This window comes from Hylobates moloch, unplaced genomic scaffold, assembly GCF_009828535.3.
Source record: "Hylobates moloch isolate HMO894 unplaced genomic scaffold, HMol_V3 SCAFFOLD_3, whole genome shotgun sequence".
In the NCBI taxonomy this organism is placed as follows: domain Eukaryota; kingdom Metazoa; phylum Chordata; class Mammalia; order Primates; family Hylobatidae; genus Hylobates; species Hylobates moloch.
Window position 1 is genome coordinate 36,034,260 of NW_026652278.1, and position 25,412 is coordinate 36,059,671.

The 25,412-nt window shown below is 46.2% G+C and overlaps 2 protein-coding genes across 3 annotated transcripts in view; one reads left to right on the forward strand and one right to left on the reverse strand.

Annotated features, from left to right (window-relative positions):
- Positions 1-6,865: 6,865 nt before the first annotated feature.
- On the forward strand, positions 6,866-16,459 carry MORN4 (MORN repeat containing 4). The gene is made up of 5 exons (XM_032135142.2): positions 6,866-6,983; positions 10,758-10,854; positions 13,151-13,265; positions 13,685-13,794; positions 14,048-16,459. The coding sequence occupies exons 2-5, from the start codon at positions 10,788-10,790 to the stop codon at positions 14,194-14,196; spliced, it is 441 nt and encodes a 146-aa protein (XP_031991033.1). The 5' UTR covers positions 6,866-6,983; positions 10,758-10,787; the 3' UTR covers positions 14,197-16,459.
- Positions 16,460-17,655: 1,196 nt separating this feature from the next.
- Positions 17,656-25,412, reverse strand: part of HOGA1 (4-hydroxy-2-oxoglutarate aldolase 1) — a 29,074-nt gene continuing 21,317 nt past the window's right edge. For both annotated transcript variants that reach the window (XM_032135096.2, XM_032135069.2), the window contains one exon: positions 17,656-18,975. In XM_032135096.2, the coding sequence (XP_031990987.1) occupies positions 18,826-18,975 (150 nt within the window). In that variant the 3' untranslated portion in view covers positions 17,656-18,825. The remainder of the gene's footprint in view (positions 18,976-25,412) is intronic.

The window sequence follows — 25,412 nt, forward strand, 5'->3', positions numbered from 1 at the left end:
ATCCCCCAGGCCCCGGCCGGCCAACCAGGTCGCGACGCCTCCTTGGCCCCGCCCCTAACCTTCCCTGTTTACTTGGCTACGAATAGGCACGGCTCCTCGCGCGCGAACAGTAGCCAATCAGAACATGCTCCTACGCAATCGCAGCCTCCGCATTTTTCTCCCCATCACCGTCTGTGAAGACTGCGCATGCTCCAGGACCCAACCTTGGGTCAGACACGCCCTCTGCTCCTACTATCCCAGCGCCGCGTTTAGTTTCCAGTCGGCTTACTGGACTTGGGCGCTTTCAAAACAGCATCTATCCTGTCAGTCACTCATTGAGTGCCTACTCTGAACGACTGTGAAATTGGAGGAATCTCATCTATGTATCCTCATTCATTCAGTCAGGCACTCATTCATTAATTGAGCACGTACTATGTTCTAAGTGCTAGGGAGACAGCAGTGAAGCAAAGAAACAAAGCTGCTGCTCTACCTCGATGAAAGGTTTTTTTTGGGGGGGGTGTTGTTTTTTGGGTTTTTCTTTTTTGGAGACAGAGTGATCTGTCTCCAAAAAAAAAAAAAAAAACGACAGGGGTCAGGTGATCTGCCCACCTCGACCTCCCAAAGTGCTGGGATTACAGGTGTGAGCCACTGCGCTTGGCCTGCAAGTAGGTTTTTAAAGGAAAAGAGGCAGTTCCTAACTTGTTTACCAAGAATTTACATTAAAATAACAAGTTATAGACAGGCTATACATTGTACTTTGTATCCCAAATTCGTATCTCAGTTGACCTAACATACTTCCAATGTAGATGTAACAGTGTCATGTTACACTTCAAGTTCACAGGAACTTGAAGGTAATGGGTGAAGTAGCCAGTCAGGATAAAATGTCTTAACAATTGCCTCCAGGTTTTCCTAGGAAGCCCTGAAGATTTCTTTTTAAATTATTATTATTATTTTTTTAGAGATAGGTTATCTCTATGTTGCCCAGGCTGGCCTTGAACTCCTGGCCTCAGGCGATCCTCCTGCCTCAGTCTCCCAGAGTGCTGGGGGATTACAGGTGTGAACCACCCACAGTGTGGACAAAAAATAAAAAATTTTTAAAAGAAAAAACCCGCCGGGCACAGTGGCTCACGCCTGTAATCCCAGCACTTTGGGAGGCTGAGGCAGGCGGATCACCTGAGGTCGGGAGTTCAAGACCAGCCTGACCAACATGGAGAAACCCTGTCTCTACTAAAAATGCAAAATTAGCCGGGCATGGTGGCACATGCCTATAATCTCAGCTACTCAGGAGGCTGAGGCAGGAGAATCGCTTGAACCCGGGAGGCAGAGGTTGCAGTAAGAAACTCTGTCAAGAAAGAAAGAAAAAGAGAGAGAGAAAGAGAAAGAAAGAAAGAGAAAGGGAGAGGGAGAGGGAGAGGGGGAGGGGAAGGAAGAAAGAAAGAAAAGAAAGGAAAGAAAGAAAGAAAGAAACCATTGCCCCAGAGTGTGGGTGTGGAAGGCATGACTGAAGTCCCATACTCGTCTTTGAGCCAATAAACTGTGCATATATCACACAGAGCTCAGACTGCTCTAAGCTATCTTTCCTTCTCAACCTTACAGGAGTTCAAGGCCAGCCTGGGCAACATAGCAAGACTCCATCTATTTTTTAAAAATTAATTTTTTTAAGGAGTTCCTAGGAAAACCCGGGGGCAATTGTTAAGACATTTTGTTCCTGACTCGCTGCCTCACCCATTATCTTCAAGTTCCTGTGAAGATACAAACTTGCGATACAAAGAATAATGCATAGCCAATTAATATCTTACACTGTGCCTGGCCCAGCTGCTCAATGCTTATTTGTTAATTGAAGAAAAATATGGTCCCATGAGCCTAAGAAGTTCTTACCACGAGGTAAGAGTCCATCATTTTTATTCACATTGTAAAATCTCAGTGTCTAGACACAGTAGGTGCTCAGTACATTATTATTCGTGAGAAAAGGAAGGAAGATAGAGTCCCTGCCCTCAAGCTGAAGGCATGTGGCTTTCTGAGGCAGTAGGAGAAAAAAAAGCAAAATGAGCTCAAAACTCCGTAACAGTTCACCAATTAACTGAGGCAGGCTGCAGGCTCAGCAAAGGCTTTATTTTTTTTTCTTATTCTTTGTTTTCAACCAGAATGCTCAAGGATCAAGCAAAGGCTTTAAGTGGGTCATGTGCTATGAGCTGAGTCTTAAAGAAAGAGTAATTAGATTGCTGGAAAAAAAGGAGACAGGAAAAAAATGTTACACCAAGCAGGAGTTACCTGAGTAAAAGAGGAAGGCTAGGGCATATAGGGAACAGAGAGCAACCTTCTTGATTCGAGGGGAAGCAGAGTTAAACTGGATTACCAAGGGCCTGGAAAGTAGAACAGAACGAGACCAGCCTGGGCAACATGGTGAAACCCCGTCTCTACTAAAAATACAAAAATTAGCCGGGCTTGGTGGCGCATGCCTGTAATCCCAGCTACTCGGGAGGCTGAGGCAGGAGAATTGCTTGAACCCAGGAGGAGGAGGTTGCAGTGAGCAGAGATTGTGCCACTGCACTCCAGCCTGGGCAACAAGAGCAAAACTCCGTCTCAAATAATAATAATAATAATAAATCCATGGAATACTGTTTCAGTTAAAATTTATACGAACAAGCCAGGCGTGATGGCTCACGCCTATAATCCTAGCACTCTGGGAGGCTGAGGCGGGTGGATCACCTGAGGTCAGGAGTTCAAGACCAGCCTGGCCAACATAGCGAAACCCTGTCTCTACTAAAAATACAAAAAAAAAAAAAAAAATTAGCTGGGCATGGTGACACACGCCTATGATCCCAGCTACTCCGGAGGCTGGGGCAGGAGAATCGCTTGAACCTGGGAGGTGGAGGTTGCAGTGAGCCGAGATCGCACCATTGCTCTCCAGCCTAGGCAACAGGGCCACACTCCGTTTCAAAAAAAAGCATAAAATGTAATGGTTGGAAGCATGGGCTTGGAAATCAGAGACATTCGAGTTTGAATCCAGTCTCCATGATGATCAGTTGTTTTAGACAAGTTACATAACCTCTCTAAGCCTCAGTTCCTTAATCTATAAAATGGGAATAATCATCCCCATGATTACTGAACCAAGAATCAATATAATGTTATGTAAAGCACTTAGCACATAAAGCATGACTCTCTAATAGGAAAAATAAAAATAAAGCACTTAGCATAGTGTTTTGTACATAAAGAGCACTCAAAATATGGTAGCTATTTGAAAAAAATCACTGCTGATGTTATTGTTGATGTTGTTTTTGTTTTTATGCTTAAAGTCACTAGCAGACTAGAGGTATGGGTTTTCACGAATCATGGCCAGTCACATAGTCACTAAAATTTCATAATCATTCTTTCTTGAATCAAATTATTGCCACTGCTAACTAGAAATACCAAATTGAAAGCACTATTGTTTAATTATATGTATGGGAAGGTCTTAAACATTTTTGGCCAAATAAACCATTCTAAACAAAAGTCGTACAGATGGTTAAATTGCCCCTTTCAGTTATAATACATGCACTTCCTTTTCCTATCTAGACCTCAATAATCAACCGATGCTTGGCTCTTGTGGCCTAGGGTCTGTAGCCACATAGATAATCTTTTGGTATCATTCATCTCATTTAGCCCATAAGCTTCAAATTATGGTAAAGGAAAGGTCCCAGATTTAGAGTTCTCCCTGGAATTCTGAGTTTTTTCTCCACAGAAACCCCTCAGAGTCTTTTATTTTATCTAAAAAAATGTTTTGGCCGGGCACAGTGGCCCACGCCTGTAATCCCTGCACTTTGGGAGGCCGAAGCAGGCGGATCACGAGGTCAGGAGTTCAAGACCAGCCTGGCCAACATGGCGAAAACCCGTCTCTACTAAAAATACAAAAATTAGCCAGCTCTCTCACTCAGGCTGGAATGCAGTTGTGCAATCTCAGCTCACTGCAACCTCCGCCTCCTGGGTTCAAGCGATTCTCCTGCCTCAGCCTCCCGAGTAGCTGGGACTACAGGTGTGGGCCACCACATCCGGCTAATTTTTGTATTTTTCAGTAGAGACGGGGTTTCACCATGTTGGCCAGGATGGTCTCGATCTGTTGACCTCATGATCCGCCCACCTTGGCCTCCCAAAGTTCTGGGATTACAGGCATGAGCCACCACACCCGGCCTAGACATTGTTTTAAATGCATTACATGGATTAACTCATGGAACCAGCTTTACAGTATCCTGTGATGTTGGAAACCAAGACCAGGGAGGTAAAGGTAATGTGCCCATGGTCATTCAGCTGGTAAATGGCAGCGCTGGATCCAAATCCAGGCAGACTGTTTCCATGCTCTTAACACTATGTTGATTCTTATTAAATATCCCTATGAAATATGTCTCATATTTACCCCCTTTCTTGCATCTCCACTGATGCCACATGAAACTTTCAGGAGGTGTTAGTTGCATTATTACAATAACTTCTGAGTTTGTTACTTTGCTTCCAATCTCTCACTGGTCATCTCTGAGTGTCACTGCCAGATTAATTTTCATAAAATATTGCTTGTAGTATGTCATTCCTCTGGCCAAGAAACTACATTTTATTTATTTATTTATTTATTTATTTATTTATTTATTTATGTTTTGAGACAGAGTCTCTGTTAACCAGGCTCAAGCAATTCTCTTGCCTTAACCTCCCGAGTGCTGGGACCACAGGCACTTGTCACCACACTCAGCTAATTATAAAGGCCATAAGAGTAGCAATCATGGCTTTTCAAGCCTGACAGAACCTAGCATCGTGCTGTACTCACATTGTTTAAGAAATAAACATATGGATACACGGATTGATGTGCGTGGTATTTGGGAAGATTTGCTCCACTCTTGGCACTATATTTTATTTATTTATTTATCTAGTGAACCAGAAATAAAATTCTAAGCCCCCCAACCAAATGAATGGGTTCCTTTTCTGGGCCAAAGGCATTCCTAAATTAACCTGAAAAACTAGTTGAGGCCATGATGAGAAGTGGGAGTCAGACATGCCTCATTATTTTCTCCTGCTTTTGGAATTCAGGACCAGCATTTAACATTAAAGCAGAGATCTTAAGGTTGACACAGCAGACTCTTTGTAGCAATGATACCAACATTGACAGATAGCAGGCCCCATCTGTCATGATAGCAGGCAAAGGTGTCTTTTGTGGTGAAAATCTACATTCTGTAGAAAATCCCCTTCCCTTTCCAGATCTTTTTCCTGATCCAGGGGAGAACTAACTAAGAGTCTGATACCTTTTTAAATCTGATAAGAAACACTGGCCAGGTATGGTGGCTCACACGTGTAATCCTAGCACTTTGGGAGGCAGAGATGGGAGGATCACTTGAGCCCAGGAGTTCAATACCAGCCTGGGCAACATGACGAAACACCATCTCTACAAAAAATACAAAAATAAGCCAGGCATAGTGGAATGAACCAGTAGTCTCAGCTACTTAGGAGGCTGAGGTGGAAGGATCACTTGAGCCTGGTCAAGGCTGCAGTAAGCCATGATCCAGCTACTGCACTCCAGACTGGGTGACAGAGGGAGACCCTGTCTCAAAACAAAACAAAACAAAAAATAAAGAAACATTTACAATCTATGCTCTCTGGAGCCTGCTACCTGTAGCCTTCTCTGCATAATAAAAACTTTGATTTCCACAATTCATTGTGTGTGTGTGTGTGTGTGTGTGTGTGTGTGTGTGCATATCTCAGCAAAAATTCCTTAACTTAACCCAGACATTCCCTTCTGTGGGTTCCAGGTCTTTAAACTCTTTCAACCAATTGTCAATCAGGACATCTTTGAATCCACCTACATCCTGGAACTTGCCACCCCCACCCCCCATTTCGGGACCAAGCCAATGTACATTTTACATCTATTGATTGATGTCTTATGTCTCCCTAAAATGTATAAAATGAAGCGGTGTCCCGACTATTTTGGACACACATTCTTAGGACCTTCTAAGGCTGTGTCACAGGCATGTCCTTAACATAGGCAAAATAAACTTCTAAATTGATTGAGACCTGTCTCAGATACTTTTTGGTTTGCAATTTATTTATTTGAGACAGGGTCTTGCTAGGTTGCCCAGGCTGGGGTACAGTGGCAGAATCATGGCTTACTGCAGCCTCAACCTCCTGGGCTCAAGGGATCCTCCCACCTCAGCCTCCTGAGTAGCTGTGACCACAGGCACCCACCACTAGGCTGGGTAATTTTTTTCTTCTGTAGATATGGAGTCTCCCTGCATTGCCCAGGCTGATCTAGAACTCCTGGGCTCCAGCGATCCTCCTGCCTCGGCCTCCGGAAGTGCTGGGATTACAGATGTGAGCCACTGCGCCTGGCCAGGTACTATATTTTAAACAAAAAGGATCTAGGTAATGACAAGGACAGCACAAATTCCTATAATGAATGCAAAAGTGTCTTGATATCACAATGTCTAGCACAGAGTTATTGGAGGCTATCCTGCCCAGCGTGTTACAATTTACAAAGCTGCTTCTCTGAAGCTGGATTTAGGATCTGCCTTAAACTCCGCGGCGGGGCCCTTGACAGCAGTGGGGACTGGAGCAAGATCAGAGCCGCTCGCGTTGATGGTCACTGTTGCTTCGGGCGCAGGTTTGGTTTTCTTTGGGGTTGCCATTTCAACTAGACGGCCTCTGGGTAGGCCAGATCTGGATCCTCTGTCTTTATCTGAGTTGCAGAGGTGGGACCACCCCTCTTTCACATAGTTAGCTCCGGTTCGCAAACACTCTGCCCCGCACAAAGATGGCGTGGAGGCGGGCTGGGCCAATGCGGTGTGGCGTTGCTCCCGGTTGCCTAGGTAACAGCCAATGGGCAGCGGGAATTGTACCCAGTGCGGTCGCCCAGGATGGCGGCGTCAAGTGGGGCAATCGCTGGTGGAGGTGGCGGAGAGCAAGGTGGCAGCCGGGAGCCCATCAGAGGAAAAGTCCGAGGCGCTGGAGCCCTGCGTCCAGGCGTGACGGTCATCCCGAAAGGCCGGCCGCAGGTTGGCTGGAGGCGCAGGAGGGAGGGGGCCGGGAAAGAGTGTGATCGGTCAGGTGGGCACTGAGAAACGGAGCACGAGATGACCCGGCTCGGGGGCGCGGCTCCACCTCGGATACGCTGACCTGAGGGCGGTTGCCTGTGGGGGACCCAAACCTGAACCCTTTAGTCTCCACCGCGGGGGTCGAGGCCCGGGAGAGCTGACTGGACTGGGGTTAGCGAGCAAAGGGTGGAGGTTTGCATCAGGGGAATTGGCAGACCTGTGTGAGGGTTAGACCCTGCCGGGCGGGAGAGCGGGCCCGGATAGCAGGAAGGAACGCGGCTGGAAGGTGAAAATGGGGTGCGAGAAGGTGTTGCCTTGTTGTGGCCTAGGGCTTTGTTTTCCCTGGGCCCGCCTTTATCTCACGGGTGGAGAGAACTCCCACATATGGAAGCCTGGGGAATGGGAGGCTTCATTTAGTTTATGAGTGGTATCCCTGCAGTATAGCATCTCTGAACTGCTTAGGTACCAGCAGGAATAACTGCTATATCGGAGTCCAGCCCTGGCATTCCCTTTCCCGTGAAATAGGATAGTATTCTGGCGGTATTACTCCCTAGTCCCAATCACCCCCAGGTCATCATCGCTTTTAAGAAAAAAAAAAAAATCTTTTTGGCGCCAGTATTTTCTTCCCACTTTCTTCAATCTAACCATCCCACAGTCTTCCTAAACGAATCCTTCATATAGCAACGATGCATTTCTTTACTTTTCACACGAGGAAAGAGGAGGTTAGACTTATAATGAAAAACAGTTATTTCGAGCTCCTTTTAAAACACTTAAAAAAGAATATTTCGGCCGGGCGCGGTGGTTCACGCCTGTAATCCCAGCACTTTGGGAGGCCGAGGCGGGCAGATCACAAGGTCAGGAGATCGAGACCATCCTGGCTAACATGGTGAAACCCCGTCTCCACTAAAAATACAAAAAAAAATTATCCGGGCATGGTGGCGGGCGCCTGTAGTCCCAGCTACTGGGGAGGCTGAGGCAGGAGAATGGCGAGAACCTGGGAGGCAGAGCTTGCAGTGAGCTGAGATTGCACCACTGAACTCCAGCCTGGGAGACAGCGAGACTCCGTCTCAAAAAAAAAAAAATTAGCCGGACATGGTGGCGAGCACCTGTAGTCCTAGCTACTCGGGAGGCTAAGGCAGGAGAATTGCTTGAACCCAGGAGGCAGAGCTTGCAGTGAGCCGAGATCACGCCACTGTACTCCAGCCAGGGTGACAGAGCAAGACTGTCTCAAAAAACAAAACAAACAAACAAAAACACCCATATGATGCTCATGGATTCTGTGGGTGAGGGAATTTGGACCTGGCACCATGGGGAGGCCTCTCTCTGCTCCCTGATATGGGATGGAATGCAGGCTCAATGGCTGAGGGCTGGAATCATCTGAAGGCTCCTTCACTGATGCCTGGTATGTGGGATAGGATGATTCAAAGGTAAGGGCAGCCAACTGGAGCACCAATATATGGCATTTCTGTGTGGCTTGGCTTTCAGTGTTAGCCTCTGGGTAGTCAGGTTTTTTATGTGGTGGCTTAGATCCCCAAGTGTGAGTGTATGAGTGACAAGATGGAAGTTGCATCAGCTTTTATGATCTAACCTCAGAACACACCACCATTTTCTTTTGAGACAGAGTTTCACTCTTGTTGCCCAGGCTGGAGTGCAATGGCGCGATCTTGGCTCACTGCAACCTCTGCCTCCTGGGTTAAGCAATTCTCCTGCCTCAGCCTCCAAGTAGCTGGGATTACAGGCATGGGCCACCACACCCAGCTAATTTTGTATTTTTAGTAGAGACGGGGTTTCTCCATGTTGGTCAGGCTAGTCTTGAACTTCTGACCTCAGGTGATCCGTCCGCCTCGGCCTCCCAAAATGCTGGGATTACAGGCGTGAGCCACCACACCCGGCCCACACCATCATTTTCATTGTGTTCTTTTGGTCCAAGCGGTCACAAGCCTACTCAGATTCAAGGGAGGGGAGGTAGATTTCACCTTTTAATGGATCAATGGCCAGATCAAATTGTAGACAAACATGTAAGACAGAAGATACTGTTGCAAACATCTTGGAAATACAGTCCGCCACATTTGGTAATAAGAAGGTAAACTTTTCGGTTTCATTGGCTTCCTTAAAATATTTAGAGTATAATCCCCAAGAGCTAACAGCATACTAAAAAAGTGGTTAGGGGCTGGGCGTGGTGGCTCATGCCTATAACCCCAGCACTTTGGGAGTCCAAGACAGGCAGATCACATGAGGCCAGAAGTTTGAGACCAGCCTGGCCAACATAGTGAAACCCCATCTCTACTAAAAATATGAAAATTAGCTGGCCGTGATGGCACGCCTGTAATCCCAGCTACTCAGGAGACTGAGGCACGAGAATCTCTTGAGCCTGGGAGGCGGAGGTTGCAGTGAGCCAAGATCACGCCATTAGACTCCAGCCTGGGTGACACAGTGAGACTCTGTCTCAAAAAAAAAAAAAAAAAGTGGTTAGGTGTACAACTTGAGAACTAGTACTTTGTCCGTAAATAACCCTCAAACTGGAGAAATGTTCCCTTCTTTCAGCAATCTTCTACTGTTCCTTCTGGAACAAGGTAGAATGCCACTCTTTGGAAGTTTCACGTAGCCTTGAGAAAAAGTAAATAAATACAAGGCAGTACTTTCCCTGAGTCCCTGTGTAGTCAATATGACTCCTCAAATCCCACTGCAATAACTCCTTCCAAATTTTGAGTGAAAACAAGTTGGTTAACTGCTGCCAGACATCTAAAGGAGATGCTCTTATAATCTTTTTGTATAAATAGTGATTTTGTGTTTAGGTTTTGGAATGGTTGTTTAATTATAAGATTTAGTGGAAGATACAGCCCTTCAGATTCTAACTGATGTGTTTTGAAGGAATGAAACTTCAACCATAAGCTGACTTTTAGTGCTGTGACTTAGTTCTGGGAAGAGCTGAGGATTGCCTGATCAAAATGCCCATCTGTACTGGAAAGCATTTTTTTCTGCTATTCTGATGGAAAACTACTTCTCATGCTCTCATTAATGTTGTATTCGCAATGTTGGCCTCTATCCCAGCACACTCTGATGCTGGGCTGGTGTTAGTCTTATTAACTAGATTATAAACTCGTCAAGGGAAGATACTGTATTTTATACATCAACTGAGCATGTAGTAGGTATCAAATAAATATTTGTAGATTAATCCTCCATTTCCATTCCAGGTCATAGAAAACAGGAACTGTCTGAAAACTTTTTTTTTTTTTTTTTTTTTTGAGACGGAGTCTCGCTCTGTCGCCCAGGCTAGAGTGCAGTGGCGCAATCTCGGCTCACTGCAAGCTCCGCCTCCCGGGTTCACGCCATTCTCCTGCCTCAGCCTCTCTGAGTAGCTGGGACTACAGGCACCCGCCACCACGCCCGGCTAATTTTTTGTATTTTTAGTAGAGACGGGGTTTCACCATGGTCTCGATCTCCTGACCTCGTGATCCACCCGCCTCGGCCTCCCAAAGTGCTGGGATTACAAGCATGAGCCACCGCGCCCAGCCTGAAAACTTTTAAGATAAGCAGGAGGGTAAGAGCACTTGGGCAGAGGTGGAGATGACGGTGCTGGTGGTGGTTGGAGATAGGGGTATTTTGGTTAAATGCACCTAAGGCAGCGTACACTTACCAGGCTGGTGGCCTTTAGAATGTATCTACAAAATTGCTTTGCAGTCCTTTCCTCCCGCCATTCCATGACACTGGTTCTCCTTTGCTTATTTCCTACAGTTTCATCCTTTTATCCTGTAATCTGTCACCATGACTCTGACAAAAGGTTCCTTCACCTACTCCAGTGGGGAGGAATATCGTGGCGAGTGGAAGGAGGGTGAGAAGGACCCCTGGGGAGTATCCAGTGATGAACACTTCATTTGCTGGAAGACAAATGCATCAGGATATATAGCCAACTTTATGGATCTTCATTTTCAACTCCAGGATTTAATTCCATATAGTGCCTGCCTTTCCTTTATTCCATTTTAGGATTAAATAAAGGAATTCGAAAATGCTATTGTTAATTCAACCTCCAGGGATGAGTTATATTTTTCTTTTTTTTGTTTTTGTTTTTGTTTTGTTTTGTTTTGTTTTTTGAGATGAGGTCTTGCTCGCTCACTATGTTGCCCAGGCTGGAGTGCAGTGGTGCAATCTCGGCTCACTGCAACCTCTGCCCCCTGGGTTCAAGCGATTCTCGTGCCTTAGCCTCCCGAGTAGCTGGGATTACAGGCGCCTGCCACCACATCTGGCTAATTTTTGTATTTTTAGTAGAGATGGGGTTTCACCATGTTGGCCAGGCTGGTCTCGAACTCCTGACCTCAGGTGATCTGCCCACCTCGGCCTCCCAAAGTGCTGGGATTACAGGCATCAGCCACCATGCCCAGCCCATGCCAGCCTCTCTTCTAAGCATTTTGTATTTATCATCTTATTTAATCCTCATGACAACCTTATGAGGTAGGCACATACTATTATTATTCCCATTTAACAGATGGGGAAATTGAGGCAAGGAGAAGCTAAGTAACTTACTCAAGATCACAGAACTGTAAGTGGTAGAACAAGAAAGCAAACACAGCAGGCAGCCTGACCCGGTGTCCTCAAAATCTAACTACATTGCCTCTCTGAGGAAAAAAAAAAAAAAAAACAACCACCAGTATCCCATTAGCAACTTAAAAGTACTGGGCAAATCTAACAGCCTGATTAGCAGCACTGGTTTCAGCTTCATTATAGCAACAGGGCTGTGCTTACTCTCTGAACTGACCAGAAAACAGAGCAAGATGTTGTGGGAGTAATCATGCCTTTCAAACAGAATTCAAGGGAGTTCTTGTGGTGGATACAGCCCACCCAGCAGAGCCTCAGGAAGTCTGTCCTCTAACAGTCCACATTATAAAGGGGACACCAGGTATTTGAAAGCCAGGAAGAAAGGCTTGGGATTGAAGGAGCCAAGGTCACATCACACCTGTACAATTTCTCTCAAGGCTCAAGAATTTAGGGTAGGCACAGTAGCTCATGACTGTAATCCCAGCTACTGGGGAGGCCGAGGCAGGAGAATCACTTAAAACCAGGAGGTGGAGGCTACAGTGAGCCAAGATCGCACCACTGTGCTCCAGCCTGGGTGACAGAGCGAGACTCTGTCTCAGAAAAAAAAAAAAAAAAAAGAAGAGAGGCTGGCACATAGTAAAGGCACTATAAATATACATGTTAGCAATTGTTATTTATTTATTTATTTATTTATTTATTTATTTATTTATTTATTTATTTATTTCGAGACGGGGTTTTGCTCTTGTTGCCCAAGCTGGAGTGCAACGGCATGATCTCAGCCCACTGCAACCTCCGCCTCCCAGGTTCAAGCAATTCTCCTGCCTCAGCCTCCTGAGTAACTGGGTTACAGGAGCGCGCCACCACCATGCCTGGCTAATTTTTTGTAGTTTTAGTAGAAACGGGGTTTCACCATGTTAGCCAGGCTGATCTTGAACTCTGGACCTCAGGTGATCTGCCCGCCTCCTCGGCCTCCCAAAGTGCTGGGATTACAGGCGTGAGTCACTGTGCCCAGCCAGCTATTGTTTTTTTGTTTGTTTGTTTGTTTGTTTGTTTTTTGAGACAGAGTCTCACTCTGTCAACAGGCTGGAGTGCAGTGGCGCGATCTTGGCTCACTGAAACCTCTGCCTCCTAGGTTCAAGTGATTCCCCTGCCTCAGCCTCCCAAGTAGCTGGGACTACAGGCAGGCGCCACTACACCCAGCTAATTTTTGTATTTTTAGTAGAGACGGGGTTTCACCATGTTGGCCAGGCTGGTCACGATCTCTTGACCTCATGATCCACCCGCCTCAGCCTCCCAAAATGCTGGGATTACAGGCATGAGCTACGGCGCCTGGCCAGCTGTTGTTATTTTTAAGTGTTCTCTTATTCGTGCTTGGGTAGACCTGCTTTAATATGTAGTGATAAGATGGGAAGGCCCCAGGAGCCAGGTTTTCCCAGTGCCTGACTCTGGCTAATAATCCTCTGCCCTGCTAATGTCACTGCTTCTCTTGTTTTCTTTGTGGGTAGGGTGATGGCAGGTAAGGGATGCTACAAGAGTAAGAAGGGACCCTGAAGCTGCCTCCTTCCAACCTGACACCTATCCTTCTCTTTGTTCAGGCCGCAGGCATGGTTTTGGTCAACTGATGTTTGCAGATGGTGGCACCTACCTGGGTCATTTTGAGAATGGGCTCTTTAATGGCTTCGGGGTATTGACCTTCTCAGATGGTTCAAGGTGGGTATGAGGTCATTCCTTTCTTAGCCTTAAATAAGGGAGGGTCTGACATAAAAATGGGACTCTGGTAAATATCTGGTCAATCCTGAGCTTGTCTCACTCCCTGCAGAACACAGATGAGGAATAATAGTTCTTTTATTAGTTATTTTTTAAGTGGACCTAAAATTTGAAATGTCAACCAAGTGAGTGACTTTCCACCCCACTCCCATTCACGTCCTATCTTCTTTCCTTGAGATCAGGGCTTCATGTCATATATACTCTCTGCTCCTTGGGAATAGGTGGGGTAGGTGGAGCTATGTGACAGGTGGAATCGGCTTGCTCCTTGGCATCATTAAATAACAGAGATCAGCAGCTGCTCGACTCCCTTCATCTGGACAGCTAACTTTCCACTGAAGGCTAACTTCTTGGTGTTTCTGCAGGTATGAGGGGGAGTTTGCCCAGGGCAAGTTTAATGGCGTCGGAGTCTTCATTCGATATGACAACATGACCTTTGAGGGGGAATTTAAAAATGGCAGAGTAGATGGTTTTGGTAAGTTGCAGCCCAGCAGGATGGCTGACTTAGGTGGGCATAATATGGGTGGAAATATACCTGTTTAGTTTTAATCCTGTGGGTGTCCAGCAATCCATAGTGGCCGTCCCTGACACCTATCCATTGAACTCATCAATAGAGTATTCCTGAGTAGAGCCAGGAGTTTTTCTCTTCTTTGGCCTCGACATATCAAGCTCATCTTTGAGACGTTAATGCCATTGTCACTCCCATATTTTCTCTGCCCTCCTCAAAGGCCTGCTGACTTTCCCTGATGGTTCTCACGGAATCCCCCGCAATGAAGGTCTCTTTGAGAACAACAAGCTGCTGCGGCGTGAGAAGTGTTCTGCCATTGTTCAGCGGGCCCAGAGCGCCTCCAAGTCAGCCAGAAATCTCACTGCCTGACAGCGCAGTGGGCACCAGCTGACATGTATTGGGTAAAGCCAGTGCCCCTGTTGTTGACTCGAGGTGAACAAATGAATCAGAGCTAAGATGAGTTGACAATGACAGTGGAGCAGAGGCCTTGTATGTGCCCTGTCACCTGCCATTCCAGAACTGGACCACAGAAAAGTGCTGAGGATGCTGGCCAGCAGACCCTGCAGCAGTCATTGGTGGTCCTGTCTTTCCCTGACCCTTATGTGCTGGAGGACAGAGGAGCCACCTCTTATCACTGGTTGATACTCTGTTCCTAAGACCTCAGGTTACCCAGTGTAGCCTGCTGTGACCCTTCTGCTTCATTTTCTGCCAAGTGATACAGAACCTTCGTTCTGCTGCTTTTGGGACAGGTGATCCTAGCCCCAGCTTAGGGCCAGTGCTCTGTGCTACTCTGGAGAAATAGGAAAAAGATAGGGGTGGCTCAGTACAGCAGCCCTGTGAAAATCAAGGCCAGAGCTTTTCTAATTTAATTATTATTATTATTATTTTATTTTTTATTTTTGAGGTGGAGTCTCACTCTCGCCCAGGCTAGAGTGCAGTGGCGCGATCTCAGCTCACTGCAACTTCTGCCTCCCAGGTTCAAGCGATTCCCCCGCCTCAGCTTCCTGAGTAGCTGGGACTACAGAGCGCGCCACTACGCCCAGTTAATTTTTGTATTTTTTTTAGTAGAGACGGGGTTTCACCATATTGGCCAGGCTGGTCTCAAACTCCTGACCTCATGATCCACCCGCCTCGGTCTCCCAAAGTGCTGGGATTACAGGCGTGAGCCACCACGCTCAGCCTTTAATTTTATTATTATAAAAAATTGAGCCAGGGTTTTGCTATGTTGCTCAGGCGCGTCTCAAAATCCTGGGCTCAAGCGATCCTCCTGCCTGGGCCTGCCAAAGTGCTAGGATTGCAGGTGTGAGCCACCGTGCCTGGCTGGCAGAGCTTTTCCGTATGTTACTCCTCATGCTGGTTGGAATCATGGCTGCAGGCTTCCGCTTGGTCTGATCAGACTGGTATTCATTCCTGCCCATGTCCCCGTGAAGGATTCGGTAAGAGTGCTATTTCCTCCTCCCTTTAGAAGACAGGGCTGTCTTCTTTCATCAACTTAGAGCAGATAATCCCCACGTGTGCCTCTCTTCTTTCTTAGATGGGGAACAGGATCCCCTTTTGGGACAGTCAAGAAAAAAACTCATGTAAACAGTAATCTTATTACTTGTATTTGTGACTAACTCCAGGGAAAAGGGTAGAATATTTAGGCCACTTCAGACACTACCATGGAGTGAACCGAATTCGTAGGGATGGCTTGGGCTGACACAGTGTCTTCCCAGTGGACCAATAAATAAGACTCACCCGAACCCCTGGGGTTTTGGTAGAATTGGACCCACTCTAGGACTGTGGGGAACTAAAGGAGCATTTGGCTTACTGTAGCTCTTCTATCATGAGCCTTGACCATCAGGCCGCAATCAGACCTTACTGATGGGATCTCTGCAGTTTATTACGGAGGCCTCCCATTACCCTGGTACCCAAATATGTCCCCCACCTCTAGCCCCCTAGCCTCACATTGAATGTCTCTTAAACAGCAGATTGTGGTGGAAGTTATAGCCGTGTGCCTCTATTTATTCTCTGAATTGTACTGTAGGAAAAGGTGTTTATAAAGAATAAAGAAATCACCAGAACTGCCTATACCTAGTTTTCCTGACTTTCTGGCCCTGCGTCTTCATAAATATCAACCAATTTGCTGTTTGTAAAAGTTAATCCGGTTAGCCCTTGGAACTGACCCTGCACACTTTACTATATCAAGTCATCTAATTTTCTCAGCCTCTACGGAGGAGGACTTATGAACTTTTTTTTCTTATTTAAATCAGACAATCTCAGGCTGTCCCAACTAGTAGGTGGCACAGCTGGGTGAGATTTGCAACCAAGCCTTTCTGATTCCAACTCCCTTTACTGGACCCCTCTCACCTTGACCATCAGAGTACTTAAGTCCTGAGACTAGTTATGGCCACACCTGCTGGGTTACCTCTGGCAGGTCCACTCCTGCCGGAGTTTCCCCTTTTCTGCAATAGGAGAGTGGTGGAACATTGACCGCCACGCTAACCCTTTTACATGCACGCCCTTGTTGGAGGAAGGTACTGTTATTATCCCTGTATTACAGATGAGGCTCAGGGAAGTTAAGCAGTTTCTCCAAGGTCCCATAGACACTAAGGGGCAGATCCCAGAACTTAAACCCAGACCTGTTTAAGCCCAGAGGCTGAGCTCTTACCCAGTACACTACCCTGCCTGTCTAGCCCTAACTTTTCCCCCAAGTCCTAAACTTGATTCTCCTCTGAGCCTTGCTCCTCTGGAAGTTGCCTGTGAGACAACCCCAGGCACTAAGCCCCAAGCTGCAGTGCCATTCAGAGCCTGGTTTTGGGTTGAAGATTGAGATCTTTTATTTTCTCTCCTTTAGCCTCTGCCCTAAACAAGTATCTATTTACCTCTCTTTTTAACCTTACACTTTCTTTTTAAGGAGTCCTTTTTTAAAAATGTATCTCCATTTTTCTGCCACTAGTCAAATATTACCACTGAAAAAGGTTAAATATTTTGGAGAAAGCATCCTTTTTTGTTGTTGTTGTTGAGATGGAGTTTCGCTCTTGTGGCCCAGGCTGGAGTGCCATGACACGATCTCGGCCCACTGCAACCTCCACCTCCCAGGTTCAAGCGATTCTTGTGCCTCAGCCTCCTGAGTAGCTGGGATTACAGGTGTGTGCCACCACGCCCAGCTAATTTTTGTATTTTTAGTAGAGGTAGGGTTTCGCCATGTTGATCAGGCTGGTTTCAAACGCTTGACCTCATGTGATCCTCCTGCCTCGGCCTCCCAAAGTGCTGCCTGGCCCTAAACACTTACCACTTTAATCAAAAAGGATGCTGACTGGGTGCAGTGGCTCACGCCTATAATCCCAGCACTTTGGGAGGCCGAGGCAGGAAGATCACCTGAGGTCAGGAGTTCGAGACCAGCCTGACCAACATGGCAAAACCCTGTCTCTACTAAAAATACAAAAATTAGGCGGGCATGGTGGTGAACGCCTGTAATCCCAGCTACTCGGGAGGGTGAGGCAGGGAAGTCACTTGAATCTGGGAGGCGGAGGTTGTAGTGAGCCGAGATCGTGCCACTGCACACCAGCCTGAATGACAGAGCAAGACTCTGTCTCAAAAAAATAAAATAAAAGTGCTAAGTGTTTCTAAATAGCTCACTTGCTCTCTTTTGCCTCTTACCCCTTACCTAGGTCTCCAGTAAGTGAATGCCTGTTGGCTCAGTATTGTTGGGGCCGCTCTTAGAGCTGGGAGAAGGCAGACCATCAGAGCTCACTTGCCTTTAGAAAGGTTCTTGACATCTGGCCAGGAAACCTAAGATCTGCATAGCAATCGAGTGTCCATCTTTACATAGCCACACTAATTTTATCTGTTAAATTTTATTGTAGTAACAAGGTGATTATTTTTAATAATAAAAGCAGAGTGCCTGTAGGCAAGAGGATGGCCCTATCTCAGGCCAAGTCCCCTTAGTGTTTCACACCTAGGCTGGCCAGAATAGTCTTCTAGAATGCAACATTTATCCACCAGGTGTCATTATTTACCAATCTGACAAGCCACTGGGCTGTCTCCGTGCATTCAATGGTTGGAGTCAAGGCTAGAGACCGGAATAGGAGATGAATGAAAATAGATTTAGAAAAGGGCATTGTGGCTGGAATGCAGCTTGCAGTGTGGAGGGCAGGGGTGGGAGGATAAAGAGGGCTCTTTGAAAGACCAGTGTCACTTTTCTGATCAAGTCTCCTAAGCTGATACTTCCCTGGAAGGAGTCAGAACTTGGGTTTGTAGGAGTAGCCCTGGCTTCCAGCTGCATTGTGCTAGACTCAGGTTTGAAGCCCCAAGTCTAAGTAGTCCCCCCTTTGATAAAACAAATTCCTGGCTGGGTGCAGTGGCTCTTGGCTGTAATCCCAGCACTTTGGGAGGCTGAGGCAGTTGGATCACCTGAGGTCAGGAGTTCGAGACCAGCCTGGCCAACATGGTGAAACCCCATCCCCACTAAAAATACAAAAATTAGCTGGGCGTGGTGGCAGGCGCCTGTCATCCCAGCTACTCGGGAGGCTGAGGCAAGAGAATCGCTTGAACCCAGGAGGCGGAGGTTGCAGTGAGCCGCGATCGTGCCATTGCACTCCAGCCTGGGCGACAGAGTGAAACTCTGTCTCAAAAAAAAAAAAAAAAAGAAAGAAAGAAAAAAAAATTCCCTTACTGTGCCTACTTGCCCCTCTGCCCTTCCTTTCTGACTTCATGTGCCTCAGGGCCTAGGAAAGCATCCACAGTAGAGAGATAAATTGAGAAATTGCTCCTTTCCACTCTTCAGACCAGAGAGACAGTTTAGGATACAAAAGGGAGAGGTCAGCGGCCATGAGAATAGGAGATGTGCATGGGTGTGCCTGTGAAAGGCTGCCTGAAGGACCAAAGTAGGCAAAGGAACCTCTACCGGCTTCCCCCTGCCCGCCACCCTCATCCCCCTGTGCTCTCCGCTTCAGGCTGCAAGTGCAAGGCAGTAGGCTGAGATGGGCTCAGGCCAGCCATGGACCCTGCCTGCCCTCAGAGCCAGCCGTTGCTGGTGAAATCCATACGCAGTGCCTCCTCCTCAGCAGGGCTCAGCTCCTGCAAGGGGGCGCGGCAGGGGCCTCCGTAGTAGCCAAACCAGTCCATGATTTTCTTCAGCCCTGGGATCCCAAAGCGCTGGGTCACCTGCAAAGCAGGGCCTGTTAGAAGAGACTGAGATATTTGCTGAACACCCATATCTGGAACTCGGAGATCTGTCACTTTCAGAACGTTGAAGTCCTACCCTCTTCCCCCAGGAAAGCAACTGCCAACTCTATGGCACCCAGCGTAGATTGGGAATCCAGATTTAGAGACCAGAGAGCAGGTCTGTAATAGCAAAATGCAAAAACTTCAGATTGGGGAAGAAGAGTGCCTCCTTTGGTTTTAGGAGAAAAATCCACTCCAACAGAGAGGAGAGTGGCATTCGGCCCTCGAGCTGGGGTGGGAGAAGACAGCAAGGCTGCATGTCTAGGCACTAGAGCATCAGCAGTCTGCAGCCCAGCTCCCTGAAACCTGATGCAGGGCACACCACACCTGGGAAGTCAGGAAGGGGAAGGATCTGTGAGAGTCTCAGGCACAGCCCAGACCTCTACTCCCCTTGTATCTGGCTGCCCTCACCTCCCCATAGCTCCTCCTGACCCTAACACTAAATGTTCTCCCAGGAAAAGCAAAGCATCATTGCCCAAGGAAGTTTTGTTGTATAAACTGCATGTCATTTACTTATTATCTCTGAGTAAGTTCTCCTGTCTAAAAAAGGAAGGGGCTGGACAACATGATCTCTAAAGGCTTTTCCATGATAATGGGGGACCTAAAGCTATTGTTATAATTTATTTATTTATTTATTTATTTATTTATTTATTTATTTTTGAGACAGAGTCTTGCTCTGTCACCCAGGCTGGAGTGCAGTGGCGTGGTCTCAGCTCACTGCAATCTCTGCCTCCTGGGTTCAAGTGATTCTCCTGCCTCAGCCTCCTGAGTAGCTGAGATTACAGGTACCTGCCACCACACCAGGCTCATTTTATTTTATTTATTTATTGTATTTTTAGTAGAGACAGGGCTTTGCCATGTTGGCCAGGCTGGTCTCAAACTCCTGAGCTCAAGTGATCTGCCCGCCTCGGCCTCCCAAAGTGCTAGGATTACAGGCATGAGCCACCGCACCCATAATAATTTATTTATTTTTATTTTATGTTTATTTTTTGAGACAGGGTCTCACTGTGCCACTCAGGCTAGAGTGCAGTGGTATGATCATGGCTCACTGTAGCCTAGACCTCCTGGGCTCAATCGATTCTCCCACCTCAGCCTCCAGAGCACCTTGGACTTCAGGGGCATGACACCATGCCTGGCTAATTTTTGCATTTTTTGTAGAGACGAGGTCTTGCTATGTTGCTCAGGCTAGTCACGAACTCCTGAGCTCAAGTGATCTGCCCACCTCAGCCTCCCAAAGTCCTGGGATTACAGGCATGAGCCACGGCATCTGGCCTATTATAATTTAAAATCGTGTGGAATTTTACAGAATAAATGAAGCGTCAAATTTCCTTGCTTTTGGTATAGCAACTGGTTATTTCATGCTGATCAGAAATATTAGATGAATCTTTCACTACCTAAAAACTATGAAAGTAGTCCTTAAGAAAGTTTTATTTGGAGAGAAGCTAAAACCTTAGGAGGATAAAAACAAGAGGTTGTTTGGGATAAAAAGGCCAGGAACCACTGATGAAAGATTGACTAATAACCGTTTACCACTAGAGTCCCGGAGGCTTTATCAAGCATGGATTTTTTTTCTTGGAATGGGTGGTAAGTCACCCTCCTGCAGGCCTCGCCACCCCCATGATGTTCTAATAGCCTGGCCTTTTTACCCAAAGCCTGAGTAGTTGGGAAAGACCCAGGATAGAGGATGGAAATAAGAGGTACCTAGAGAAAAGCTCTCTCCTGCCATGGGTTTCCAAAGATATCTCATGTGGCCCCTCTTCAAACCCTAAGAAAGGGTTGGTGGCAAAGACTGTAGACAGTCCTAAATATAGCCAGGGGCAGGAGGCAGGCTGGTGGGAAGGTGGAGGAAGGACATTGTGTTTGACCAGGGATGGGCAATAGAGTGACATCAAGCTGCTCTTGGGGTGTCTGAGCCTACAGCCCAGGCAGCAAAAAGGTGTTCCAGGCATTCCTGGTTATGTGCCCAGAGCTGGCACAGGAGAGGACACAGAATGAAGGGTGAGGCAGGATGGGGTAGGGCAGGATGACACACAGAGATCTGGGATGACAGCTAGGCATCCACTCTTCCCCAGGGGCAGCCCAAGCTGCTTCATCTGTGAAATGAGTGATAACAACACCTACCCCATAGAGACGTCCCAAGGGCCAGATGAGAAAAACACCGCTAATATTAGACCAGTTCCCATGAGCCCTGGAAGCCGCTCCTTTTCCTGTCCCAGTGGCATGCGGGTTCTGGGACCTTCACTTTCACAGGTGCACTGGGAGTGGGAGAGCAGAGGCCCCACCCCAGTGGAATGTTCAGTATGTGCAGGACGGCCTGTGCCCAATGGGGCCCTCGTTTCTGCAAGTTCTTATAACTTATTTATAGAAGGTCCCATCTCAGAAGCACCTTCACCTCCAGAGGGACTCAGATTTACCTCCTCAGCTGTCCTTTCTGTAAATCTAAGTTAATCTGCCCCTTTGAGGTAAGGATATAGCTGTGAGGGAGCTCTAGAGCCCACCCACCACTTTACCCAAACAAAACACTGTGGAGTGCCTAGCTCAGCCTGGGACTGCAGCCAGGCCCATGAGGCCCTTACCTTGCATGCAGAACTTAAGGGGAGGCCAAAAACCTCAATCATCAAAATAAGTGATATTTCAATGCAATATTTTTTTTTTTTTTTTAAACAGTCCCACTCTGTCACCCAGGCTGGAGTGCAGTGGTGCAATCTCGGCTCACTGCACCTTCTACCTCCTGGGTTCAAGTGATTCTCCTGCCTCAGTCTCCCGAGTAGTTGGGATTACAGGTGACCACCACCATGCCCAGCTAATTTTTGTATTTTTAATAGAAAGAGGGTTTCACCATGTTGGCCAGGCTGATCTCGAACTCCTGACCTCAGACGATCTGCCCGCCTTGGCCTCCCAAAGTGCTGGGATTACAGGCATGAGCCACCGCGCCCGGACAAAATAAGTAATATTTCAATGCAATATTTTTTAAAAATCAAAATTAATGCAAAAAAAAATCCACAATGAACAAAACTTTAAATAAAGACAGGATCCAACAGAGCTGTGCCCCACCATATTGAAGGCTCATGCATAAGTAATCATGTGTGCCCCATATACATGGGGTTTTTTGGTGTATTTTTTCATTTTTATTTATTGTATTTTTTTAAATTTCTTTTTTTGAGACAGGGTCTTGCTCTTTTGTCCAGGCTGGAGTGAAGTGGCATGATCGTAGCTCACTGCAGCCTCGACCTCACGGGCTCAAGCAATCTCCCTGCCTCAGCCTCTGAGTAGCTGGGACTAGAGTTGCACACCCCCACGCCTGGCTAATTTTCGTTTATTTTTACTAAAGACAAAATCTCACTCTATTGCCCAGGCTGGTCTCAAACTCCTGACCTCAAATGATCTTCCTGCCTCAGCCTCCCAAATTGCTGGGATTACAGGTGTGAGCCACTGTGCCCTGCTGGTGTCTTTTTAATGGTTAATCTTTCTCTAGAAGTAGACTTGGAAAAATATGTTTTGATGAGTTTGCTTCCATCAAAGCCAGGAAAATAAAATTATAATAAATAATGTTTTTGGTATATGAAATATTTAAGCCTAAAATAGTGCTGTGAGTTTTAACATACCTACTTCTCAGTTTTCAATATTTTTTCACCCACTTTAATGTTCTTAGGGGGAAAAAAATCACCATTTAGAAAAATACTTAGAGCATTTACTTTCAGGAAGATGGAGTAGATGTACTTGTCCCAATTCTTCCCAATAAGTACAACTAAAAGCTCTGGATGTTACATAAAAATATTATCTGGACATTATATAAAAATTATATATATATCTGGACATTATATAAAAAACAGACATAAGAAGACTCTGGAAGGCAGAGAGAAGGAAGACCAACAAGGGACCTAGAGACCCAAGAAGTAACACAGTGCTACGTACCCTGGCCCAGACTTGGAGCTGAAGAAGTCAGCAAGCACACAGTGCCAATGGGTACAGACAATACACGCACTAACAGAAGCCAGTTCTCTCTAGCCAGAGGACCAGAAAAGGGGTTGCCTAGCAAGATGGAAAGCTTTCAGACAGTAACTGCTCTACTCCAGCCAAACACCAGCCAGGCCAGCAAAGACTGAATGAAGGAGTCTGAACTGCCACCCCCGCTCCCAGCTGGGTGGTGTCAGAGCAGGCCAGGTGGAGGGAATTCAGGACTTGCACCACTGCTCATCTTCAAAAGGCCACCAGAGCCCACCCCACCTGCTGCCAGACACACAGGCAATGCAGTGGAGGCAGTGTGTAGGGGGCAGCCAGGGGGCTCTTCTACCCTCCAGGCAGCAGGATGTCCATAGATGCCTAGTACAGAGCCTAGTGCAGAGGTGTCTTTTTTTTTTCTTTTTTTTTTTTTCAGAGATGGGGTCTGGCCATGTTGCCCAGGTAGGTCTCAAACTCCTGGCCTCGAGCAATACTGCCGTCTCTATCTCCAAAAGTGCTAGGATTACAGGTATGAGCCACTCTGCACCAGATCCTTAGGTGTCAATTTTTAAAAATATGTACAGGACTTCTTGGCTGGAAACTACAAAATGCTGAAGAAATAAAGAAGATCTAAATAAACAGAGAAATGTACCATGTTCAAGGACTGGAGGACAATATAGTAAAGAAGTCAGTTGTCCCCAGATTGGTATGCAGGCTTAATACAATTTCGATCAAAGGCCCAGCAAGATTTTATTGTAGATATAAACAAGATTCTTGTAAAATTTATATGGAAAGGTAAAGAAACTAGACTAAAGCAATTTTGAAGGAAAAAAAAAGAACAAAGTGGGAGGAATCAGTCTACCTGATTTTAAGACTTAGCTACAGCAATCAAGTCTGTGTGGTATTGCAGAGAGCTAGACATATAAATCAGTGGAAAGAATAGAGAACCCAGAAATAGACCCACACAAATACACCCCACTGATTTTTGACAAAGGCACGCAAGCAGTTCAATGGAGGAAAGGTGGCCTTTTCAGCAAAAGATGCTAGAGCAAGTGGATATCCATTAGGGAAAAAACCACAAAACCTTGACCTAAGTCTTACACTTTATACAAAAATTAACTTAAAATGGGTCACAGACTTATAAAACATAAAACTATAAAACTTAAAAGAAAAAAATAAGAGAAAATCTTTATGATCTTCTAAGAACTCTTCAAGATTTTTTTTTTTTCTGAGATGGAGTCTCACTCTGTCTCCCAGGCTGGAGTGCAATGGCACAATCTCGGCTCACTGCAGGCTCTGCCCTCCGAGTTCAAGCGATTCTCCTGCCTCAGCTTCCTGAGTAGCTGGGATTACAGGCACCTGCCACTGCCCCCAGCTAATTTTTTTTTTTGTATTTTTAGTAGAGATGGGGTTTCACCATCTTGGCCAGGCTGGTGTTGAACTCCTGACCTCGTGATCCACCCATTTCGGCCTCCCAAAGTGCTGGGATTATAGGTGTGAGCCACCGTGCCCAGAACTCTTTAAGAGTTATTAGACTTGATACCAAAAGCATGATCTGTAAAATAAAATGTTGATAAATTGTACTTCGTCAAAATGTAAAACTTGCTCTGCAAAAGACCTGTTAAGGCAATGAAATGACAAGCTGCAGACTGGGAGAAGATATTTACAAGCCACATACCTAACAAAGGACTAGTATTTAGAAGCTATAAAGAACTTTAAAATTCAACAGTCAAAAGAACAATCCAATTTTAAAATGAGTAAGAAATATAGATAGTTGACTGAAAAGGATATACAGATGGCAAATAAATACATGAAAAAAATGTTCAATAGCATTAGCCATCAGAGAAATGCAAATTAAAACCACAATGAGATGATACTACACATCTATCAGAATGGCTAAAATAAAAAATAGTCACAACACCAAATGCTGGCAAAGCTGCAGAAAAACTAGATCACTCATACGTTTACATCAGTGTAAATTTAAAATAGTACAGCTGCTCTGGAAAAGTTTAGCAGGTTTGTTTCTGGGTTTTTGTGTGTTTGTTTGTTTTGGGTTTGTTTGTTTGTTTGTTTGTTTTGAGACAAGATCTCACTCTGTAGCCCAGGCTGGAGTGCAGTGGCAAAATCACAGCTCACTGCAGCCTCAACCTCCCAGATTCAAGGGATCTTCCCTTCTACCTCAGCCTCCCGAGTCTGAGACCACAGGTGCATGCCACTGCACCTAGCTAATTTTCTGTATTTTTTGTAGAGACAGAGTCTCCCCATGTTGCGCAGGCTGGTCTTGAACTCCTGGGCTCAAGCAGTCGACCCCCCTCAGCCTCCCAAAATGATGGGATTACAGATGTGAGCCACCACACCCAGCCAGCAGTTTCTCAGAAAATGAAACATACGACTACCCTATGACCCACCATTTGTACTGCTGTGTATTGATCCCA

Coding starts and splice junctions, on each gene's coding strand:
- MORN4 (XM_032135142.2), top strand. CDS start 10,788: ATGACTCTGACAAAAGGTTCCTTCACCTACTCCAGTGGGGAGGAATAT. Junction 10,855..13,150: donor TCGTGGCGAGTGGAAGGAGG/GTGAGAAGGACC, acceptor CTCTTTGTTCAG/GCCGCAGGCATGGTTTTGGT. Junction 13,795..14,047: donor TGGCAGAGTAGATGGTTTTG/GTAAGTTGCAGC, acceptor CCCTCCTCAAAG/GCCTGCTGACTTTCCCTGAT.